The 22,753-nt window shown below is 36.6% G+C and overlaps 1 protein-coding gene across 2 annotated transcripts in view; it reads left to right on the top strand.

The window, feature by feature from the left end:
- The window catches only part of GRK4 (G protein-coupled receptor kinase 4), a 592,539-nt gene that overhangs the window by 272,961 nt on the left and 296,825 nt on the right, over window positions 1-22,753 (top strand). For both annotated transcript variants that reach the window (XM_053704194.1, XM_053704195.1), the window contains exon 3: window positions 3,801-3,913. In XM_053704194.1, the coding sequence (XP_053560169.1) occupies window positions 3,801-3,913 (113 nt within the window). The remainder of the gene's footprint in view (window positions 1-3,800; window positions 3,914-22,753) is intronic.

Below are 22,753 nucleotides of genomic sequence, written 5' to 3'. Positions count from 1 at the left end.
CAGTTAACAAGGTTCCGGTGACACTTAACGAGTATACACTTCAGACATAGTTGTCTTTTTACAGGCAAAGCTGGTGAGCCAAGGTGGACGGAAGTTTGGTACTGAGAAATGGCATCAGTTTGAGAAGTGAAAAGCTGATGTGTTGCTCAGCGTTGTCGAATAACAGGTGTTGATTCATGACATAATCTGATCTGAACCCCATTGAGAACCTGTGGTCCATCATCAAATGTGAGATTTACAAGGAGGGAAAACAGTACACCTCTCTGAACAGTGTCTGGGAGGCTGTGGTTGCTGCTGCACGCAATGTTGATGGTGAACAGATCAAAACACTGACAGAATCCATGGATGGCAGGCTTTTGAGTGTCCTTGCAAAGAAAGGTGGCTATATTGGTCACTGATTTGTTTTTGTTTTGTTTTTGAATGTCAGAAATGTATATTTGTGAATGTTGAGATGTTATATTGGTTTCACTGGTAAAAATAAATAATTGAAATGGGTATATATTTGTTTTTTGTTAAGTTGCCTAATAATTATGCACAGTAATAGTCACCTGCACACACAAATATCCCCCTAAAATAGCTATAACTAAAACAAACTAAAAACTACTTCCAAAACTATTCAGCTTTGATATTAATGAGTTTTTTGGGTTCATTGAGAACATGGTTGTTGTTCAATAATAAAATTAATCCTCAAAAATACAACTTGCCTAATAATTCTGCACTCCCTGTATACTGGTATAGCATATTTCTTTTTTGCACAGCTGCTTTGAGTGCTGAAATCCCTCACTTTGTGATCAGGAGCCAGACTGATCAGTTAATCTAATATTGTAAAATATAGTTTAGAGGGTCTGCACCAAAACACTATTTATTAGTTTTGGCATAATCGCCTAACTTCAAGGGTTTCTATAATAATCGTAACATATTGATACTAGCAGCCTAATTATTTTTTTGGGCTATTCTTTATAGTAGTATGTATATGTATGTATGTATGTAATATATGTATGTGTGTGTGTTTATATATATATATATATATATATATATATATATATATATATATATATATATAGCGCTGCGGAATCTGTTGGCGCTCTACAAATAACCGATAATAATAATAACATATATATATATATATATATATATATATGTGTATATATGTATATATACACACATACTCACGATATAAAAGGTCTCCACACCCTTATGAATTTACAGATTTTTGAAATATAAAGACAGAACTAACAGCAATATAAATGCCAGAATTTTTCCATCTGTAATGTGATCTTGCAATAAATAAAAATCCAGAGGGGGAAAACCCCCTAAATAATTTAATTATTAGGAACAATTTAAATTAAAAACAAAACTGCAATCCTACAACATTCTGATTGTATAAGTATGCACACCCTTTCATAAGTAGGGCTCTCGCTGTGTTCATAATTAAGCATTTACATTCTAAATCATGCCTGTGTGTAAAATAGTATTCACCTGCAATCAATGAAAGTAATTCTAATTAAACCTACATTAAAATCAGCTTTTGCTATACAATTTGCTTGAATGGTTGCATCCTTCTGGGAGAGCCATGGTTCACATAGAGTTATCAAAGAAACTGTGAGAGCTCATTGTTAAAAAGTTCCAATCAGGAGTGGGATATAAAAGAATATTGAAGGCACTAACATGTACTGTGAATAGGGATGGGAAAATGTTTTTATATTTGAATGTTAGAACATATGTTATTGTAGAAGTTTGATTTACATAATCAATGTTGATAAGAACGAATATTCTTAAAAATTCTATAATCAAATGCTATTTCATTTTCGAAAGTCTCTTTCGAATTCAAATGTTCATAATTAGATCGAATGTCCACATTCAAATTTTCGAATGTAACATTTGGTTTAACAAATTCCATTCTGAAGTTCAATAGTTCATGTGGTAGGGAATTTAGTAAATTGATACATAATAGATACAAATATATCAATTTGAATGTTTCTATTTTAAATATTGCGTAATTCGAATATTATATTTAAAGGGACACAACCTAAATTTTTTCTTTTGTGATTCAGATAGAGCAGGCAATTTTAAGAAACTTTTTAACTTACTCCTATTATCAAATTTTCTTCATTCTCTTGGTATCTCTATTTGAAAAGCACGAATGTAAGTGTAAATGCTGGACCATTTTTGGGGATTGGTTGATAAATTCACCCACCAATAAAAAAGTGCTATCCAGGGTCTGAACCAAAAATTGTCTGGCTGGCTCCTTAGCTTCGATGCCTTCTTTTTCAAATAAAGATAGCAAGAGAACGAAGAAAAATTGATAAAAGCAGTAAATTAAAAAATTGCTTAAAATTGCATGATCTATCTAAATCTCGAAAGACAAAATGTGGGTTCAGTGTCCCTTCAAAGAGAAGAGTATTAGAAATACTGTTAAGTTAAATGAATGTTAGAATGTTGTACAAACATTCGAAACAAACAAACAAATGTGTTAAAATTAGTTTCATTTTTGTTTAATGTTGTAAAACATATTCCCATCTTTAACTGTGAAGCACTGTCAAAGCTATAATCAGTAAGTGGAGAAAATGTGGCACCACAGAGAACACTTATCAGGGAGGCTACCAACGGCAACTAATTTCAGATTAATTCAGTCATCCAAACCATTTGGGAGAATTTGCTATGGTCTCATAAGACAAAAGGTTGAAATGTTTGGCGCAAAGCCAATTAAGCTCATCATCATAAGAACGTTCCTTCCACATAGTATTTGCTGGGTGGGGTGTGCAGACTTATGCATTTTTGGTATTGTAATTTTTAAATTTTATTTAAATAATTTTCCTAATTTATATTTTTCCTCTAGATTTTTGTTTGTTGGAAAATAGATTACATTGCAGATGGAAAATGGTTGACACTTAGATTCTGTCTTTACATTTCAAAACCCTGAAATAAGGGGGTGTAGACTTGTTATATCCATTGTACACATGTAGTGCATCTTTAAATGTTTAATATAAAGGCATTCTAATAATATTGGATGCATTCATTTAAGACGTTGAATGCTTATCAATAAAAGAAAAAAGTTTAGAATGAAAAATTGCTAGTGAATTATTTATTAAGAATAAAAGGCTTCTTCTTAAAAAGACTGAAGTCAAATTTAAAACCCACAGTACCAAATTTAAGCGTTTGCAAAATTAAAGGGATGGTAAATCGTGTTTCATTGTAATAACAAAAAAACACACTAAGCAGTGGCTTATACTGAATAGAAATCATTGCAATATATATTATTCATCATTTTAAAAGGATTTTACCTTTAAATTATTTTGTTAACTCCATTTCTGCAGTATCCTTTACTTCCTGTCCCCCTCAAGAAGGCAAAGGTGTAGTGTTTCCTTTGAAGCGTTACTAGGAGACTCCATATAATAGCTCCAGTCAGTTTATTGCCTATGAACAATATAGGACTTCTGCTGCAAAAATCCTAAAACTTAAAAAAATACATACGGCTTACTGCTACAAATGCAGGGCATTTTAAATTCTAATTCTGTGAAACTTTTAAATACATTTTATAGGCATAGTATTAATGTTATTCCCCACCTGAAATCTAGTTTTCACTGCGTCCCAGTGCTGACATGTTTGCTAACTCTTCTTCAGATACCCGCAGTTCTACAATGGCGGTACTTATTAGAGGGAAGTGCATGACATGTATTTAGTGTTTAATGTTTCTTTAAGGGAATTTATCAAGTGTATACTATTTTATCTATATTTTGGGATATATAGTTTGTAATTTGGTATTCTAATATCTTTTTACTTTTATTCTTTTCTTTTAGACAGGGACTACAACAGTCTATGTGAGAAGCAGCCTATAGGAAGACTCCTCTTCAGACAGTATTGTGACACCAGGCGGGAACTGAAAATATGTATAGAGTTTCTGGATGCTGTGGTAATTTTTTTTTTTTTTATTATCCAAAATTGTATTAATTCCTAAAATCACATTATTCAATAATTATATCTGCAGCTATCATGACATATGTGTGTTCATGTTGCTTTTTAGTATAAGTGACTTCATTAATGCCATTTTGGCATCAGTTTAGCATTTCTCAGCATTATCTGCTGCGTATTTGTAGATGACTAAAGCCAACCTCCAGTCTCTCAGTTGCTGTCACTTGTTTTGTTCCTTATCCTTTCTATAGTATACTTTTAGCTTTTTGTCTTGAGAGGCAATATTTCCTGGTACGCCTGCTATTCCTGTAGATGTTCAGGTTACATAATCTTCTTTTACTGGAATTAGATGTTATTAGTTGTTAAAGGGATAGTCTAGTCAAAATTAACCTTTCATGATTCAGAAAGGGCATGCAGTTTTAAACAACTTTCCATTTTACTTTTATCATCAAATTTGCTTTATTCTCTTGGTATTCTTTGATGAAAGCTAAACTTAGGTAATCTCATATACTAATTTTTAATCCCTTGAAGGCCGCCACTTTTTTTTTTTTTTTTAATTTTGTAAAGCTTTATTGAAATAATTTGAAAGTTGACAACATAAAATCATCAAAAAAAATAGACAATGTGAGGCAAATGTACAATTACATGAGAACAATATACATATACATTTAAAACTCTAGATGCACAGGCCTGCAAGACGATGCAATCCTCACACATATAGTCAAAAAGACAAAGTCCGTTTGGAGTCCCAAGATTGAATGTAAAAACAAGGCTTTATTCAGTCAATTTAAAAGTTCAGTACAGGAAAAATAAGCCGGCAGACTGGTCTTACGCGTTTCGGCGTAGTGCCGTATTCATAGACCTAAATAACAATGAGTCTACCATCTTTTAAAAGAGTCTGCCAAGCAGCTATTGGGTGAGCAATTAGTAGTAATTTTCTTAAAGTGTCAGCACCCCACTTAAACAGTATTACAGAGCTCAATGGATGTTAACAATATAGAGAAGTATTCTCAGCAATAAAAAATACACATGCACATATGGAAAATGCAAATTATAAGCAAAAAGATCCATAACAATAAATGGATTTTACAATAAACTTATTTGATCTATTTACACTAAAAAGAGTAAATTCATTAAGAGCTAGCAGAAAAAATATACTCATCCCCTTAATAGGGAAATGCAATTAATTTCATACCGTCAATATTATGACAGCAAATAACAATGCTTAATTGAGTACAATATGAGTGCCCACAACTTCAAATTAATGTGAACACTAAAATCGTTCCTTGCTTAAGATCAAATCATAGAATGGTGTAAAATAATGTATCTTGATAAACAACTACATTAACTTAGAACTAATTATTGCAAAGTGTTGTGTTGACTGGAACTATTGCATTCACTAATGAAACATGCTGAGAAGTCTAATGGCGTAAACTGTATAGCAATGTGGACTATCTAACTAACTTTAGAGGGTATATTGGATATCATTTGAAATAAATATATATATGTACATAGAGGTGTAGGGAGAGTTTATTTTTAGTTTTATAAAAAGGAGGTATTTAGGTATGTATAACTATTCCCAAAAGTTAATGATGTCATACTCAGAATTGAACCCTTTGGGTACTTGGGTGTCTAATTTAAAGATCCAATAAGTTTCCTGTTTAGACAGTAGTCTATCTCTATTACCACCTCTACTTGGATTCCTAACGTGTTCTATAGCCCTCCATCTAAAGGTACCAGTATTTTGATGGTGCACATCAAGAAAATGTCTTGATAAGGCTGAACACCTTTTGTCATTAGTAATGTAACCTCACACATGTAATATCAAATGCGTTAAATGATAATTAGCCATTACCAGTAACGTTATATGTAGGTGGGTGGCAAAAATGTATTTAAGTATTCCTCCCATAGAAATATTAGGTTATGATATTCATTTATGCGGTTGGTATGTACATAATGGTATTTTTCAAGCTGGAGAATATGGGTCACCACAGATCTCCATGAGTCTGTGGATGGGAGATTATTAGTTTTTTTTTTGGTATCTGTTTTTTGGCAGAGTTTACCATGATAGTTAAGTGTCAATTTCAGTCTACATTTTATCTTGGGGAACTTATTAAAAAGGAAAATCCAAGAATCAAATGGGATATTTGAAGAGAGAGCTGCTTCAATTTCGGGTTTGATTGAGAGCCAATATGATTTAGCTGTAGGGCATTGCCACCAAATGTGGAGAAAGGTAGCATTTTCAGAGCAGCCCCTCCAGCACTCATTGGTTGTGTTGGGAAACCATTGATGAAGTCTAGATGGTGTATAGTACCATCGACTAAGGAGCTTAATATTCATTTCCGTTAAAAGAATGGAAGAGGAGGCTTTAGTCATTTGCACAAAAACAAAATCCCAATCTTCAGGAGGCCGCCACTTATTTTGACAGATTTTTACAGCTAGCCAACACTAGTTCATGTGTGCCATATAGACAACATTGTGCTCAATCTTGTAGGGTTAAGCACTGATTGGCTAAAATGCAAGTCTTTCAAAATAACTGAAATAAGGGGGAAGTCTGCAGAGTCTTAGATACAAGGTAATCAGAGGTAAAAAGTATTAATATAACAGTGTTGGTTATGCAAAACTTGGGAATGGGTTAACTAAAGGATTATCTATCTTTTTAAACAAGAAATACTGGAGTAGACTGTCTCTTTTATGGGTACATTTTGTTACAGAAAGAACAAAAGATTAAGGTATTATATACTTGTAATGCTACAATCACTAAGACCTCCTATAATGTGTCTCTTGTTGCTGGACCCCTTAGTGTTCCTGGGGGCACATGTTCCTATAGGAATATCTATAGGATATAGCCTTGAGTCTATATCATTTTATAAACAACCTTACAGAAAATATTACCCACATATACTGATCATAGTGTTATTTATTTATTTATATGACTAAGAGCCCTCCCATGAATTTTAAGTTTAGATCCAAACATACTGATTCAAATTTGTTAGGATTATTCTTTATTAATCAGTTTTCAATTGTGTTTTTAACTGAGGCTACCCAATTCTGTATTTCACTATTATGCTGGCAATAAAATAAGACAAAAACCTGATAAATTATTTGGCTAAAAATATAAACCATTGGAGTAAAAGGGACATGAAATTCAAAAATGTTTGTTTCATTATTCATATTAAAGCAAATTTTATATGCTCTTTTTCTTGATATTCTCTGTTGAAAGACTCAACATTGCACTACTGGGAGGTAGCTGAACACATTGGGTGAGCTAATAACCAGAGGCATTTATTTGCAGCCTCCAATCAGAACCGAGCTCTTAGTAGTGCATTGATTCTCCTGAGCCTACCTAGGTATGCTTTTCAACAAAGAATACCAAGCAAGCAAAGCAGATTAGATAATAGAAGTAAAATAGAAAGTTGTTTTACATTACATGCTGCATCTAAATCCTGACTGTTTAATTTGGACTTTACTATCTCTTTAATTTTTTATTTTTTTTTTGTCAAATTTAAAAGTCCTTGCATTGGAAAAACAAGCGAGAGCACATCCCTTTGTGGTCTATTGCAGGGAATAAGGTGAAATAAAGCCTTGTATTTATTTCTCAGTGTTTGGTGCATACAACAGTGGCTGTACACTTGTTTCAAATACAACAGATGTAATTCTCGAGCAGTGTAGTGCCAACATTGCAAGAGGTTTTTTTATAATCTTCTGATGGGCCAGCTGCACAATACTAGAACAGGAAATACTTCTTCAGCCTTTCTTAACACTCGCAGGACTTTGAAGTGGATGCTTAGTGGCTTTTTTTTTTTTTACCACAGCTCACTGCATAAGGAGTGTGCAATGCTTTGAGGAACAGACAAATATTAAATACCTTGCAGTTAGTGCCCTGACCTTATAAAGCCCAAATAATGACACCTTTTTAACTTTAGCAAATAAAAACTTCTTACTGCTTTAATGATCCATCAACAGCAAGTCTAACTAAACATTACACCAGTGTATTTTTATACAGTGATAAACATAACATTGAATGTCAGTGTTGATGGCTGCGTTTGTAACATATTAATGTGTCATTCAGGCTGCAATTTGCTGTTTTGTATTTTCTCGATTGTATATCTAATACTACAGTGTTTACTGATCATGTTTGAAGGTCTTTATGTTTAATGCTACAGAGTGCAGATTATGGCTCTAAATACGTTGGTTAGACATTCTTTATACAAGTAATGTTTTATTTGGCCTTCTTACTGATTGTAAGAACGTTTATTGTTCACAAAGGTCTCTTCTAATAATGGCACATTATGAACTAAGCTACTGCAAGTTTATCATCTTGGAAGTTGAAGTGTCAACCTTCCAGGTAAACTCCTCAAAGCAGGCCAAATTGGGTCCTCACAGTCGCTCCCCTTTTGGTTGTGAATAGTTATTTTTGGGAAGGGGGCTTAATGCAAGCAAGATTTTTTTTAATACATGAAATACAGTTTAGATTATTCTGTGTCCTCATCCTCCAAAGTTATTTTTCAATTTCTTTGAGATGAAAGGGAGGACCTTTTAGTAGTGCTTTAGGTTCTTTGTGGATCTCACAGTACTCCGTCCTTTATCAAGTCAGTTACTCCAAGCTTTTCATTGTTTCAAAGTAAAATGTTTTGGTTAGACCACCGTTAAGTGTTTGAAACAGAAATATTTTTTAAAGGTTTCTCATTTATTTATTATTTGTTTATTTTTAATATAAAGTAGAGCCTGATATATTTGTGACATGATAGATCTAAAAGATCTAGGTTCTTAAATTCCATCCAACCAAATAATTACCATTTATTTTCAGTAGCCAAAGTTGCATGGATATTTATCAGTTTTCTATTGGTTCTAGGTCAGTGATCAAGTCACAAGATATATCCTAAAATCCTTCTCAAAGACTCATAAGCAGAGCTTATGGCTTTTTATACAGTGATTTAGACTTTTGAAAAGTCAGATAAATCTTTTCAAATGCCCTTTAAGTGCCATGAAACCAGCTTTATTTTATTGGTTATATTTTGACAACGGGTTGACAACAGTAACATTTTAGACTGTAAGGTTTGCTACAAGCTTTATGCCATCTTTGATTGGAATTTCCTTTGGAATTCTGCGTCTATTCCAAAGAATTTTGATATTCTCAAAATGTTGTGGTTATGGGTTTATCTATTAGCACCTTGCAATTTCAGGAAATTAGAAAGTCTCTTTTATAAACTCCTAATGTGATGGCAGAAAAACATCCAAATGTTCATTAACCATTTGATTCTCCAATCCGTGCCCATTACGCTTCGGGATCTACATTGGAATTTACAGCCCCAGCACACCCTTCGGTAAAGGACTTAATGCCTCATGATTTATTATACTTATGGTCACAGACAGGTTTAAATAAACCCTCTGCTGCCACTAGTTGGTCACAAACAGGGTTAAAGTGCCATAAAACAGGTTGAGATCTGTGCATATCCTAAAAGGGCGAATTAATTTATTTATTATTTTTAAATTGCTGGCAAGTATTTTAAAATAATTTTCAAAAATAAGCAAAATTAATTACATAGCTAAGCTGCCTGGAGCAGCTAACTCCACCCCTCTTATCAGTGTTTAGACACAGGCATTGTATTTCAACTGAGTTCCCAGCTTCTAGGCATGCCCAGCAGATAATCCCTATTCACTTTTGCATTTTACCAAAAGAACAATACACATAGCTACAGCTATAAAAGGAAATGTGTGGGGGGAGTTAGAGCTGTACAATTCAGAAACTTAAAAGCAAGGGTTAATGGCGAAGCACTGCAGTAAAGAAAGGGTTAATGGCGAAGCACTGCAGTATAAATTTGCAGGTAAAGTAATTAAAGTACATATTAATATTTTGTCTCTATCCCAACTTGTTTTATGCCCCTTTAAAGGGACAGTATACAGTCATTTTAATTTAGCTTCATGTAATAGACACTACTATAAAGAATAAGATGCACAGATACTGATATAAAAATCCAGTATAAAATGGTTTAACAACTTACTTAGACGTTCTCAGTTTAGCTCTGTTGAAAAGGTAGCTGGAAATCCCACTGCAAGTGGGAAATAAGACACTCCCCCCTCCCCCTTCTTTTGCATATGAAAAGACCCTTTACACAAACAGGAGCAAGCTGGAGAAGGTAGCTGACGGTATTCACATAAAACTTTGGGGCTTGGTTAGGAGTCTGAAAATCAGAGCAATGTTATTTAAAAATAAGCAAAACCATAAAAAAAACTAAAAAAACAAACTTTATGGGCTATATAAATAGATCATGTACAAAACATTTATGCAAAGAAAAAATGAGTGTATAATGTCCCTTTAACTAAATCCACTGCTGCCACCAGCTTGCCATAGACATTTACTACTTGTCAGTGCATAGATGAAGTGGTTAACTGCACCAGACCTCCAGATACCTTATCCAAAATTGTTACCAGGGTATAAGAGCGTGTGAGGCGATGGTCGACGGGATTGATCACAATTCTTTGGAAATAATTCTCAAATGATTTATCTACAAAAATCCCCTTTTATTTTAATGGTGATTTGTTGAAGATCATTCAATAACTTTTTTGAAGTTGTTAAAGGATCGTGATCAACACCATTATCAATAATATGCCCTAATCAGCAGTTGATACAGTGCAGAGGGAATTGGAATCCTCAGTTGCCCAGGATCAAAAATGTTGAACAAAGTCACTGCAAAACCTAAATGGGCGCTGCTTAGTGCTTATCTTATCCTGTGAGTGGACATTGAATACCCTCAGAATCTCCCAAATGGTAGTGTTCTCACATTTTAGATAAACTAAACCAATTATGTTTATGCGCAGACTGGGGTCTCGGAGTTCCTAAGATAACGTAGGTCCCAGTTGCAAAAGGCTCCGATGCGAAATAAGTACATCGGTAAAAAATGTATTAAAGAAAACTGCAGATAGCTAACAACTGTTATAGCAAAAGTGTTTCTAGCACATTTTGTTGTCGTATGGTTGTGATATCATTGATTAAAGGTCAAAACATTTTGTTACAATTGTTTTTGTTTCAAAATTAAACTTTATTGATTCAGATAGAGCAAACGGTTTTAAGAAACTTTCCAATTTGCTTACATTTTAAACTTTGCATAGTTCTCTTGGTATCTTATGTTAAAGAGTAGTTCTAGGTGAGCTCAGAAGTATGCACATGTCTATAGCAGTCGATGACAGCAGTATTTGTAACTATGTATAACATTGTTGCAAAAACTGCTGCCAGATGGCTAAAGACCCATGTACGCTCCTGAGCTCACCTGGAATTACTCTTTAACAAAGGATACCAAGAGAACTAAGCAAGATTGAAAAGTTGTTTAACATGTGCTCTGTCTAAGCCATTTTATTTTTACTTTGCTGTTCTTTTAAGGGGTTAAAGGGGACAGTAAACACCATAAGATTTTTTTTTATACATACAGTAAAACAACTTTGAAGTATACTTTCATTATTTTTTTTGCTCCCCTTTGTGGATTTTCTTATTCTCAGAATAAGTACATGAAATGCGCCATGCTGACTTAAGGTTAACCCTGTTACATATTGTTCCCTAATTGACTTTAGCAGATAACCACTGCAAACCATATCATTATTACCATGGCTAACTTTGTTGTCTGCAGAGTCAAACCCAGATTGGCTTCTCAAATTAATGCAAATAGATGGTGAGTTTGACCATTCAGAATTAATTGCAGTAAAAAGGATGCTAAAGTGAGAGTAAAGCCTAAATACATTTCTCTTGTTAAGTGTATCCAGTCCACGGATCATCCATTACTTGTGGGATATTCTCCTTCCCAACAGGAAGTTGCAAGAGGATCACCCACAGCAGAGCTGCTATATAGCTCCTCCCCTCACTGCCATATCCAGTCATTCTCTTGCAACTCTCAACAAAGATGGACGTAGTAAGAGGAGAGTGGTGTATTATAGTTAGTTTTTTAACTTCAATCAAAAGTTTGTTATTTTTAAATGGTACCGGAGTGTACTGTTTCATCTCAGGCAGCAGTAGAAGAAGAATCTGCCTGTGATTTCTATGATCTTAGCAGAAGTAACTAAGATCCATTGCTGTTCTCACATATTCTGAGGAGTGAGGTAACTTCAGAGAGGGAATGGTGTGCAGGTTTTCCTGCAATAAGGTATGTGCAGTTAATATTTTTCTAGGGATGGAATTTGCTAGAAAATGTTGCCGATACCGGATTAATATAAGTAAAGCCTTAAATGCAGTGATGGCGACTGGTATCAGGCTTATTAATAGAGATACATACTCTTATAAAAGTGTAATATAAAACGTTTGCTAGCATGTTTAATCGTTTTTATATATGTTTGGTGACAAAACTTATTGGGGCCTAGTTTTTTTCCACATGGCTGGTTTGATTTTTGCCTAGAAACAGTTCCTGAGCCTTTCCACTGTTGCAATATGAGTGGGAAGGGCCTATTTTAGTGCTTTTCTGTGTAGCTAAAAATACTGACAGAGACATTCAGCTTCTTCCTGCATGATCCAGGACATCTCTGAAGGGCTCAAAAGGCTTCAAAGTTGTGTTTGAGGAGCGTAACAATCACAGTAGACTGTGGCAGTTGTTGTGACTGTGTTTAAAAAACGTTTTTGTCATTTATTATTCTGTTTTTGTTATTAATGGGTTAATCATCCATTTGCAAGTGGGTGCAATGCTCTGCTGACTTGTTACATACACTGTAAAAATTTTGTTAGTGTAACTGCCTTTTTTCACTGTTATTTCAAATTTTGTCAAAATTTGTTTCTCTTAAAGGCACAGTAACGTTTTTTATATTGCTTGTTAACTTGCTTTAAAGTGTTTTCCAAGCTTGCTAGTCTCATTGCTAGTCTGTACAAACATGTCTGAAACAGAGGATACTTGTTCATTATGTTTAAAAGCCATGGTGGAGCCCCATAGGAGAATGTGTACTAAATGTATTGATTTCACCTTAAACAGTAAAGATCAGTCTTTATCTATAAAAGAATTGTCACCAGAGGGGTCTGTCGAGGGGGAAGTTATTCCTACTAACTCTCCCCACGTGTCGGACCCTTCGCCTCCCGCTCAAGGGACGCACGCTAATATGGCGCCAAGTACATCAGGGACGCCCATAGCGATTACTTTGCAGAGGTATTATCCAGATTGCCTGAATTGAGAGGCAAGCGCGATAGCTCTGGGGTTAGACGAGATACAGAGCGCGTAGATGCTGTAAGAGCCATGTCTGATACTGCGTCACAATATGCAGAACCTGAGGACGGAGAGCTTCAGTCTGTGGGTGACGTCTCTGAATCGGGGAGACCTGATTCAGAGATTTCTAATTTTAAATTTAAGCTTGAGAACCTCTGTGTATTGCTTGGGGAGGTATTAGCTGCTCTGAATGACTGTAACACAATTGCAGTGCCAGAGAAATTGTGTAGGCTGGATAAATACTATGCAGTGCCGGTGAGTACTGATGTTTTTCCAATACCTAAAAGGCTTACAGAAATTATTAGTAAGGAGTGGGATAGGCCCGGTGTGCCCTTTTCCCCCACCTCCTATATTTAGAAAAATGTTTCCAATAGATGCCACTACACGGGACTTATGGCAGACTGTCCCTAAGGTGGAAGGAGCAGTTTCTACTTTAGCAAAGCGTACCACTATCCCGGTTGAGGACAGTTGTGCTTTTTCAGATCCAATGGATAAAAAAATTAGAGGGTTACCTTAAGAAATGTTTATTCAACAAGGTTTTATTTTACAGCCCCTTGCATGCATTGCGCCTGTCACTGCTGCGGCTGCATTCTGGTTTGAGGCCCTGGAAGAGGCCATCCATACAGCTCCATTGACTGAAATTGTTGACAAGCTTAGAACTCTTAAGCTAGCTAACTCATTTGTTTCTGATGCCATTGTTCATTTGACTAAACTAACGGCTAAGAATTCCGGATTCGCCATCCAGGCGCGTAGGGCGCTATGGCTCAAATCCTGGTCAGCTGATGTGACTTTAAAGTCTAAATTACTCAACATTCCTTTCAAGGGGCAGACCTTATTCGGGCCTGGTTTGAAAGAATGTTTATGGACAGGAAAACTCTTTTCGTCAATGTATCAAATTTTACAGGCGTTACATTGACGACCTGCTCTTTATCTGGGAAGGTACATCACAGGAAGCAGATGAGTTTGTTGCATCCCTGAATGTTAACAGGTGCGGTTTAAGTTTCACATATACATGTGACTCTACCAAGATTCCCTATCTTGATCTAACGTTGATAGGTGATGTTTGTAACAATACCATCTCCACTGAGCTTTATTCCAAACCCATTAAGTCCAATGCTTTGCTGCATGCAAAGAGTTTGCATCCCAAAAGCACTGGATTTGGAATGATAAAGGGTGAAATGATCAGGTTAAAACGTAACTGCTCCAACTATGAAACTTTTTTGTCAGAAAGTATCACGTTAACACAGAAATTTCTTGAACGTGGGTACACAATGCCAGTGATAGATAAAGCTCTAACACAGGTACAAGCTTTGGATAGGTCTTTTCTTCTAAAGGACAAATTCAAATCTAGGCCTAACAGTAAAGTAAAACAAGAAGAAAAGATAATCTTCAGTACTAGGTACAGTAGGCAATATGACCAGATAATCAAGATTATTAAACAGAATCTGCCTATACTTATGGGAGACGCTTCCTTAAACCCTATTATCAAAAAGGGTTTTCGTTTTGTCTCAAGACACAATCAAACTTTGGGAAATTGTTTGTCACCTAGCATGATCCGTGCCCAGACCAAGAAAGGTAACTGGTTGGCGACCAATGGTCACTTCAAATGTGGAAGAACCAACTGTAAAGCTTGTAGTCATGCTGAGGTTTCCACACAATTCCAATCCTGTGTCACCCAAAGAATTTACAATTTGGAAAATTTTTCAAACTGTAGGAACAAATATGTTGTTTATTTAGTCAGATGTCACTTATGTAATCTTCAGTATGTGGGTATGACTACAAGGGAAGTTCGAGAAAGGATTAGGGAACATCTTAATGATATCTCTAATATCTCTCCATGCTCAGCATTGGCAGAGCACTTTATAGTCAAACATGACTGCAAAGTGAACACATTCAAGTGGCTTGTGATAGAGCAAATTCGTCGGCCCCAAAGGGGGGGAAATCTGGATGAGATTCTCTCTAAGAGAGAAGCTTTTTGGATTTTCGTTCTGAGAACAAGAGTACCATTTGGTTTTAACATTGATTCAGACATCATAAATGTCTGGAAATAGGAACTCAAACCACCCTGGCAGTACAGGTTTAGCATCAATATGATTTTAGAGCTGCGTTTATGGAGCCACTCATACTAGAGTGGATATCCTGGTAGGAAGAATCAATGGGTACCCACGTCATCCCGACCTTTAGTGCTGTGCACTCAGTTTATCCTGGTGCTATGGACACCATAGGAGATAGTTCTGTGTTTTCAAATGATTTACTTTATTATCATTATTTTTTCTCCTGGGAAGATCGGTGACAATAGTGGGGTTTCCCATAATAGGGGTTATCAGGGGCATTAACTAAATATGGTTTAGTTTTCTTGTTTTTCTGTTTTTTGTTTTTTTCTTCTTCTTTGATGAAGGTTTTCTTTAGAGGAGTTTAGCAATACATATAACATACGTCCCAGACCAATTACTGCTGAGAGACATTTGTTATGGTAATACATGATTTTTGCAGTACCCTCAATGTGCTATAAAACTAAAGATTCATTAATCTAATATTGTGATACAAAATTCTGATTTGGCCTGGGGATGATGGTCCAAGTGACAATTTATACAGTTTAACATGTCTTTAATGACTTAGGGCTTAAATAAGCTATTTGTCTAGGAAACCTTCCCCTTATCAAGCTTTTTTTGTTCAACATTATAAGTATACACATTGAGAGCCTGCAATCAACATAACAAAATGCAATAATATTAAATAGAATTTAATAAAATAAAATACAACATGTCTGAGCAGTATTTTGGTAGGTACATTTGTATACACAGTTTTTAGTTGCTATTACTATCATTGTATTGTTTACCATTATTGTTTGCTATATATAAGTTAATTTCTCTGCTTTACCATGTTTTAGATTTTAGCCTTTAGTTTTTGGCTTTGCTTTTGCTTTTGTATTTGTTTTTGTTTTTGTCCTTGCTTTGCTCTTATTATTATTTTCTTTTTCTTTTCCTACACATAAGCTCTTATATACAACCATGATGTTAATATGTACTTTGTAACATGTATTTTCCCAGGGGTTAAAATCTCAAGAGGGCGTTGTCTCAGTATCAACCAACTGACTGTTCTGTGCATCAATCAACCAATCAGAATTATCCTTAGGGTATATACATGCTTAGCAGAGTATAATGTATAGGTCACAGATGAAGGCGTGAGCCGAAACGCGTCTGACCTTATCTACATGTAGTTTATTTTAAGTTTTATTATTTTACTTTCTATGTTGTTCACAATAAAGGTGTTTTTTGGATTTCACCTTTTCGCTTGAGACCCGCTTTTCTTTGTATGCACTGGTTTGAAAGAAACTATTGCTGACATTACTGGAGGTAAGGGTCATACCCTTCCTCAGGACAGGGCCAAATCAAAGGCCAAACAGTCTAATTTTCGTGCCTTTTGAAATTTCAAGGCAGGTGCAGCATCAACTTCCTCTGCTTCAAAACAAGAGGGAACTTTTGCTCAATTCAAGCAGTCCTGGAAACCTAACCAGTCCTGGAACAAGGGCAAGCAGGCCAGAAAGCCTGCTGCTGCCTATAAGACAGCATGAAGGAGCGGCCCCCTATCCGACAACGGATCTAGTAGGGGGCAGACTCTCTCTCTTCGCCCAGGCGTGGGCAAGAGATGTTCAGGATCCCTGGGTGTTAGAGATCATATCTCAGGGATATCTTCTGGACTTCAAAGCTTCTCCTCCACAAGGGAGATTTCACCTTTCAAGATTATCTGAAAACCAGATAAAGAAAGAGGCATTCCTAAGCTGCATACAAGGTCTCCTTGTAATGGGAGTGATCCATCCAGTTCCGCGGACGGAACAAGGACAGGGGTTTTATTCAAATCTGTTTGTGGTTCCCAAAAAAGAGGGAACCTTCAGACCAATTTTGGATTTAAAGATCCTAAACAAATTCCTCAGAGTTCCGTCATTCAAGATGGAAACTATTCAAACCATTTTACCCATGATCCAAGAGGGTCAGTACATGACCACAGTGGACTTAAAGGATGCCTACCTTCACATTCCGATTCACAAGAATCATCATCAGTTCCAGAGGTTTGCCTTTCTAGACAGGCATTACCAATTTGTAGCTCTTCCATTCGGGTTGTCTACAGCCCCAAGAATTTTTACAAAGGTTCTGGGCTCACTTCTGGCGGTCCTAAGACCGCAAGGCATAGCGGTGGCTCCTTACCTGGACGATATCCTGATACAGGCGTCAAGCTTTCAAATTGCCAAATCTCATACAGAGATAGTTCTGGCATTCCTGAGGTCGCATGGGTGGAAAGTGAACGAAGAAAAGAGTTCTCTATCTCCTCTCACGAGGGTTTCCTTCCTAGGGACTCTAATAGATTCTGTAGAAATGAAAATTTACCTGACGGAGTCCAGGTTATCGAAACTTCTAAATGCTTGCCGTGTTCTTCACTCCATTCCGCGCCCCACGGTGGCTCAGTGCATGGAAGTAATCGGCTTAATGGTAGCGGCGATGAACATAGTGCCATTCGCGCGCTTGCATCTCAGACCGCTGCAATTATGCATGCTCAGTCAGTGGAATGGGGATTACACAGATTTGTCCCCTCTACTAAATCTGGATCAGGATACCAGAGATTCTCTTCTCTGGTGGTTATCTCGGGCCCATCTGTCCAAGGGTATGACCTTTCGCAGACCAGATTGGACAATTGTAACAACAGATGCCAGCCTTCTAGCTTGGGGTGCAGTCTGGAACTCCCTGAAGGCTCAGGGTTCATGGACTCAGGAGGAGAAACTCCTCCCAATAAATATTCTGGAGTTAAGAGCAATATTCAATGCTCTTCTGGCTTGGCCTCAGCTAGCAACACTGAGGTTCATCAGATTTCAGTCGGACAACATCACGACTGTGGCTTACATCAGCCATCAAGGGGGAACCAGGAGTTCCCTAGCGATGTCAGAAGTCTCCAAGATAATTTGCTGGGCAGAGACTCACTCTTGCCACCTGTCAGCGATCCATATCCCAGGTGTAGAGAACTGGGAGGCGGATTTTCTAAGTCGTCAGACTTTTCATTCAGGGGAATGGGAACTCCATCCGGAGGTGTTTGCTCAATTGGTTCTCCGTTGGGGCAAACCAGAATTGTATCTCATGGCATCTCGCCAGAACGCCAAGCTTCCTTGTTACGGATCCAGGTCCAGGGACCCAGAAGCGGCACTGATAGATGCTCTAGCAGCGCCTTGGTTCTTCAACCTGGCTTATGTGTTTCCACCGTTTCCTCTGCTCCCTCGTCTGAATGCCAAAATCAAACAGGAAAGCGCATCGGTGATATTGATAGCGCCTGCGTGGCCACGCAGGACCTGGTATGCAGAACTAGTGGACATGTCATCCTTTCCACCATGGACTCTGCCTCTGAGACAAGACCTTCTAATACAAGGTCCTTTCAATCATCCGAATCTACTTTCTCTGAGACTGACTGCATGGAGATTGAACGCTTGATCCTATCAAAGCGTGGCTTCTCCGAATCAGTAATTGATACCTTAATACAGGCACAAAAGCCTGTCACCAGGAAAATTTACCACAAGATATGGCGTAAATATCTTCATTGGTGTGAATCCAAGAATTACTCATGGAGTAGGGTTAGGATTCCTAGGATATTGTCCTTTCTCCAAGAGAGTTTGGACAAAGGATTATCAGCTAGTTCTTTAAAGGGACAGATTTCTGCTCTGTCTATTCTTTTACACAAGCGTCTGGCAGAAGTTCCAGACGTTCAGGCATTTTGTCAGGCTTTAGTTAGAATTAAGCCTGTGTTTAAACCTGTTGCTCCTCCATGGAGCTTAAACTTGGTTCTTAAAGTTCTTCAAGGGGTTCCGTTTGAACCCCTTCATTCTATTGATATCAAACAAAACCTGGGTTATTACCTAAGGTGGTTTCTAACAAGAATATCAATCAAGAGATTGTTGTTCCATCATTATGTCCTAATCCTTCTTCAAAGAAGGAACGTCTTTTGCATAATCTAGACGTAGTCCGTGCCTTGAAGTTTTACTTATAGGCTACTAAAGATTTTCGCCAAACATCTAACCTGTTTGTTGTTTACTCTGGACAGAGGAGAGGTCAGAAGGCCTCGGCAACCTCTCTTTCTTTTTGGCTTCGGAGTATAATCCGTTTAGCCTATGAGACTGCTGGACAGCAGCCTCCTGAAAGGATTACAGCTCATTCTACTAGAGCTGTGGCTTCCCTTCATACTTTTTCCAAATTTTACAAATTTGATACTTTTGCTTCTTCGGAGGCTTTTTTTGGGAGAAAGTTTCTACAGGCAGTGGTTCCTTCCGTTTAAGTTCCTGCCTTGTCCCTCCCATCATCCGTGTACTTTAGCTTTGGTATTGGTATCCCACAAGTAATGGATGATCCGTGGACTGGATACACTTAACAAGAGAAAACATAATTTATGCTTACCTGATAAATTTATTTCTCTTGTAGTGTATCCAGTCCACGGCCCGCCCTGTCCTTTTCAGGCAGGTCTAAATTTTAATTAAACTACAGTCACCACTGCACCCTATGGTTTCTCCTTTCTCGGCTTGTTTCGGTCGAATGACTGGATATGGCAGTGAGGGGAGGAGCTATATAGCAGCTCTGCTGTGGGTGATCCTCTTGCAACTTCCTGTTGGGAAGGAGAATATCCCTCAAGTAATGGACGATCCGTGGACTCGATACACTACAAGAGAAATAAATTTATCAGGTAAGCATACATTATGTTTTTTCATGATTCGGATAGAACATGCAATTTTAAACCTCTCTCCAATTAACTTCTGTTATCTTCTCTGTCTTGGTATCTATTGTTAAAAAGCATACCGAAATATGCTCATGAACAGCAGTGCACTACTGGGAGCTAGCTGCTTAGTGGTGGCTGCACATATTTGCCTTTTGTTATTAAAAAGGCTTGATGTGTTCAGCTAGCTCCCATTATTGCATTTCTGCTCCTTCAAAAATAATACCATGAGAATGAAGCAAATGCTATAATAAAAGCTGTGTTTTCCACAGCGATTTTTGCCAGTCGGATGGCATTATTATAAAGTAGCCAGGTGGAGGCAGTGAAATATGTTACAATATTATTATAACATTTTCTGACATTTTTAGTATCTTTTGTTGAAAAGCATGTAAGCTCAGGAGAGTTCACATTCAGCAGTTTTGCAAGAATGTTAACCATTTGCTAGAGCATTAGATGGCTGCACTATTTCCTGACATGTAGTGCTTCAGACGCCTTACCTAGGTATCTCTTCAACAAAGAATACCATGACAACGAAGCACATTTGATAATATAAGTCATGTATATGCTCTTGTATGCTCAGTCTGAATCACAAAACCCTTTACGCTATTCAATGCACAAAATAATTGCAAAATTTAATATAAATTGTTTAAATGATGATTTGTGCAACAAACATTGAAAAATTTTAATATTAAAGGGACATGAAACCCAAAAGTTTTCTTTCTTGACTCAGATTGAAAATACAATTTTTAACACCTTTCCGATTTATGGTATATCTGAATCATAAAAGAAAGAAAAATGTGTATCATGTCACTTAAACTAATGTTAACGTAATATTGGCTTCCTTTTTAGCCAAGTGTTTAGTAAAATCAGCCGGGTGGTGCGCGCCCACTAAAAAATCCCCAGAGAGAAATCGGAAAAGTATAAAATTGTTTTATCTGAAGGACAAATTTGAGTTTCATGTCCACTTAATTTGGTTTAAAAATGCTCTGGTAGGAGAAATCATGCACTCTATGCCACCCTTATATAGACAAATTATCCTATGAGTATATGAAATTGATGGAGGGACTGTACACTAATTATTAAAGCTGGGCAAAAGCTGCTGGCTCATAGATTTGGAACAAATTTGTCATGCCCTTTTTAATACATTTATAAGAGTGTTGTCCTTAAAAAAAAATCAATAAATTAAACCCTTTTCAACATGTCTTTAAATTGCTCTGCTTATGACAAAATATGTTCAAATAGTTTTTTCTTATGTTGATTATCATAATGTCTTGCTCTAACTCATATTTACAGACACCAAATTACTTGAATAAGGCTGACATTGCAGCCAATGACGTTATGACCTAGCCATTTGCTAGGTAAACCACATTGGGCAGAATTATTATTTACTAAGTAAAGACATAGCAAGGGTGTTGTAGTTGGGGTGTGGTCATAATAATTTATATCAAGCCATACTCCTTTTATAAGTGGCTGGGCATGGAAGAATTATAGCAGTCATTGGTTTATTCTCATAAAATGCTTCACTATTACACAAAAAAGAGAGAAGTGGGTGATTAAACCATTGAATATTCATGTTAAACTATAAATAAAATAAACTAGCAGAAAGTCAAAGTTATTATTATTACTCTTTATTTATAAAGCGCCAACAGATTCCGCAGCGCTGCCCATGGGTACAAGGATAGAAGTACGACGGAGAAACAATTCAATAAAAGACAACATTTTACAGATACAAGGGGAATTGAGAGCCCTGTTCCCGTGGGAACTTACAATCTAGATGGGTTGAAAATAATAATATAGAAATAAAAATAATTTTCAGAGTAAAAAAAGAAGTCTATAAACACCCTCTGATTTATTATATTTTTTATAAATATTATGTTAGAAAAAAAAAACTATATATATTTGGATTGGGTCCTTAATCTTTTTGTGTAATGTAAGTTGTGTAGTGTACCAAAAATGTATATGGTACGGACTATATATCAAGTTACCTGAGTTTACAGAATATAAATAAAATATAATATATTGTTGTTATTTCTTCTGTTATGTGTGATCAGTCCACGGGTCATCATTACTTCTGGGATATAACTCCTCCCCAACAGGAAATGCAAGAGGATTCACCCAGCAGAGCTGCATATAGCTCCTCCCCTCTACGTCAGTCCCAGTCATTCTCTTGCACCCAACGACTAGATAGGATGTGTGAGAGGACTATGGTGATTATACTTAGTTTTTATGACTTCAATCAAAAGTTTGTTATTTTAAAATAGCACCGGAGCGTGTTATTACTTCTCTGGCAGAGTTTGAGGAAGAATCTGTCAGAGTTTTTTACTATGATTTTAACCGGAGTAGTTAAGATCATATTGCTGTTCTCGGCCATCTGAGGGAGGTAAAGGCTTCAGATCAGGGGACAGCGGGCAGAGGAATCTGCATTGAGGTATGTAGCAGTTTTTATTTTCTGAATGGAATTGATGAGAAAATCCTGCCATACCGTTAAAATGACATGTATGTATACACTTCAGTATTCTGGGGATGGTATTTCACCGGAACTACTCTGTTAAAGGTCACTAATCCTTTTTAATAACTATTTATCATGTTAAACGTTTTTGCTGGAATGTAGAATCGTTTACATTGCTGAGGTACTGTGTGAATAAATATTTGGGCATTATTTTCCACTTGGCAGTTTTTTTGCTTTATTTGTGACAGTTTCGTTTCTCTTCACTGCTGTGTGGGAGAGGGAGGGGCCGTTTTGGCGCTCTTTGCTACGCATCAAAAAATACCAGTCAGTTACTTTATTTTTCCTGCATGATCCGGTTCATCTCTGATAGATCTCAGGGGTCTTCAAACTTCTTTGAAGGGAGGTAAATTCTCTCAGCAGAGCTGTGAGAATTCTTATAGTGACTGTGAATAAAAACGTTGCTTTGTATTTT

The sequence above is a fragment of the Bombina bombina genome, chromosome 2 (assembly GCF_027579735.1).
Source record: "Bombina bombina isolate aBomBom1 chromosome 2, aBomBom1.pri, whole genome shotgun sequence".
In the NCBI taxonomy this organism is placed as follows: Eukaryota; Metazoa; Chordata; class Amphibia; order Anura; family Bombinatoridae; genus Bombina; species Bombina bombina.
The sequence above is the reverse complement of the archived record's forward strand: the minus strand, read 5'-3'. Positions and strand labels throughout refer to the sequence as shown.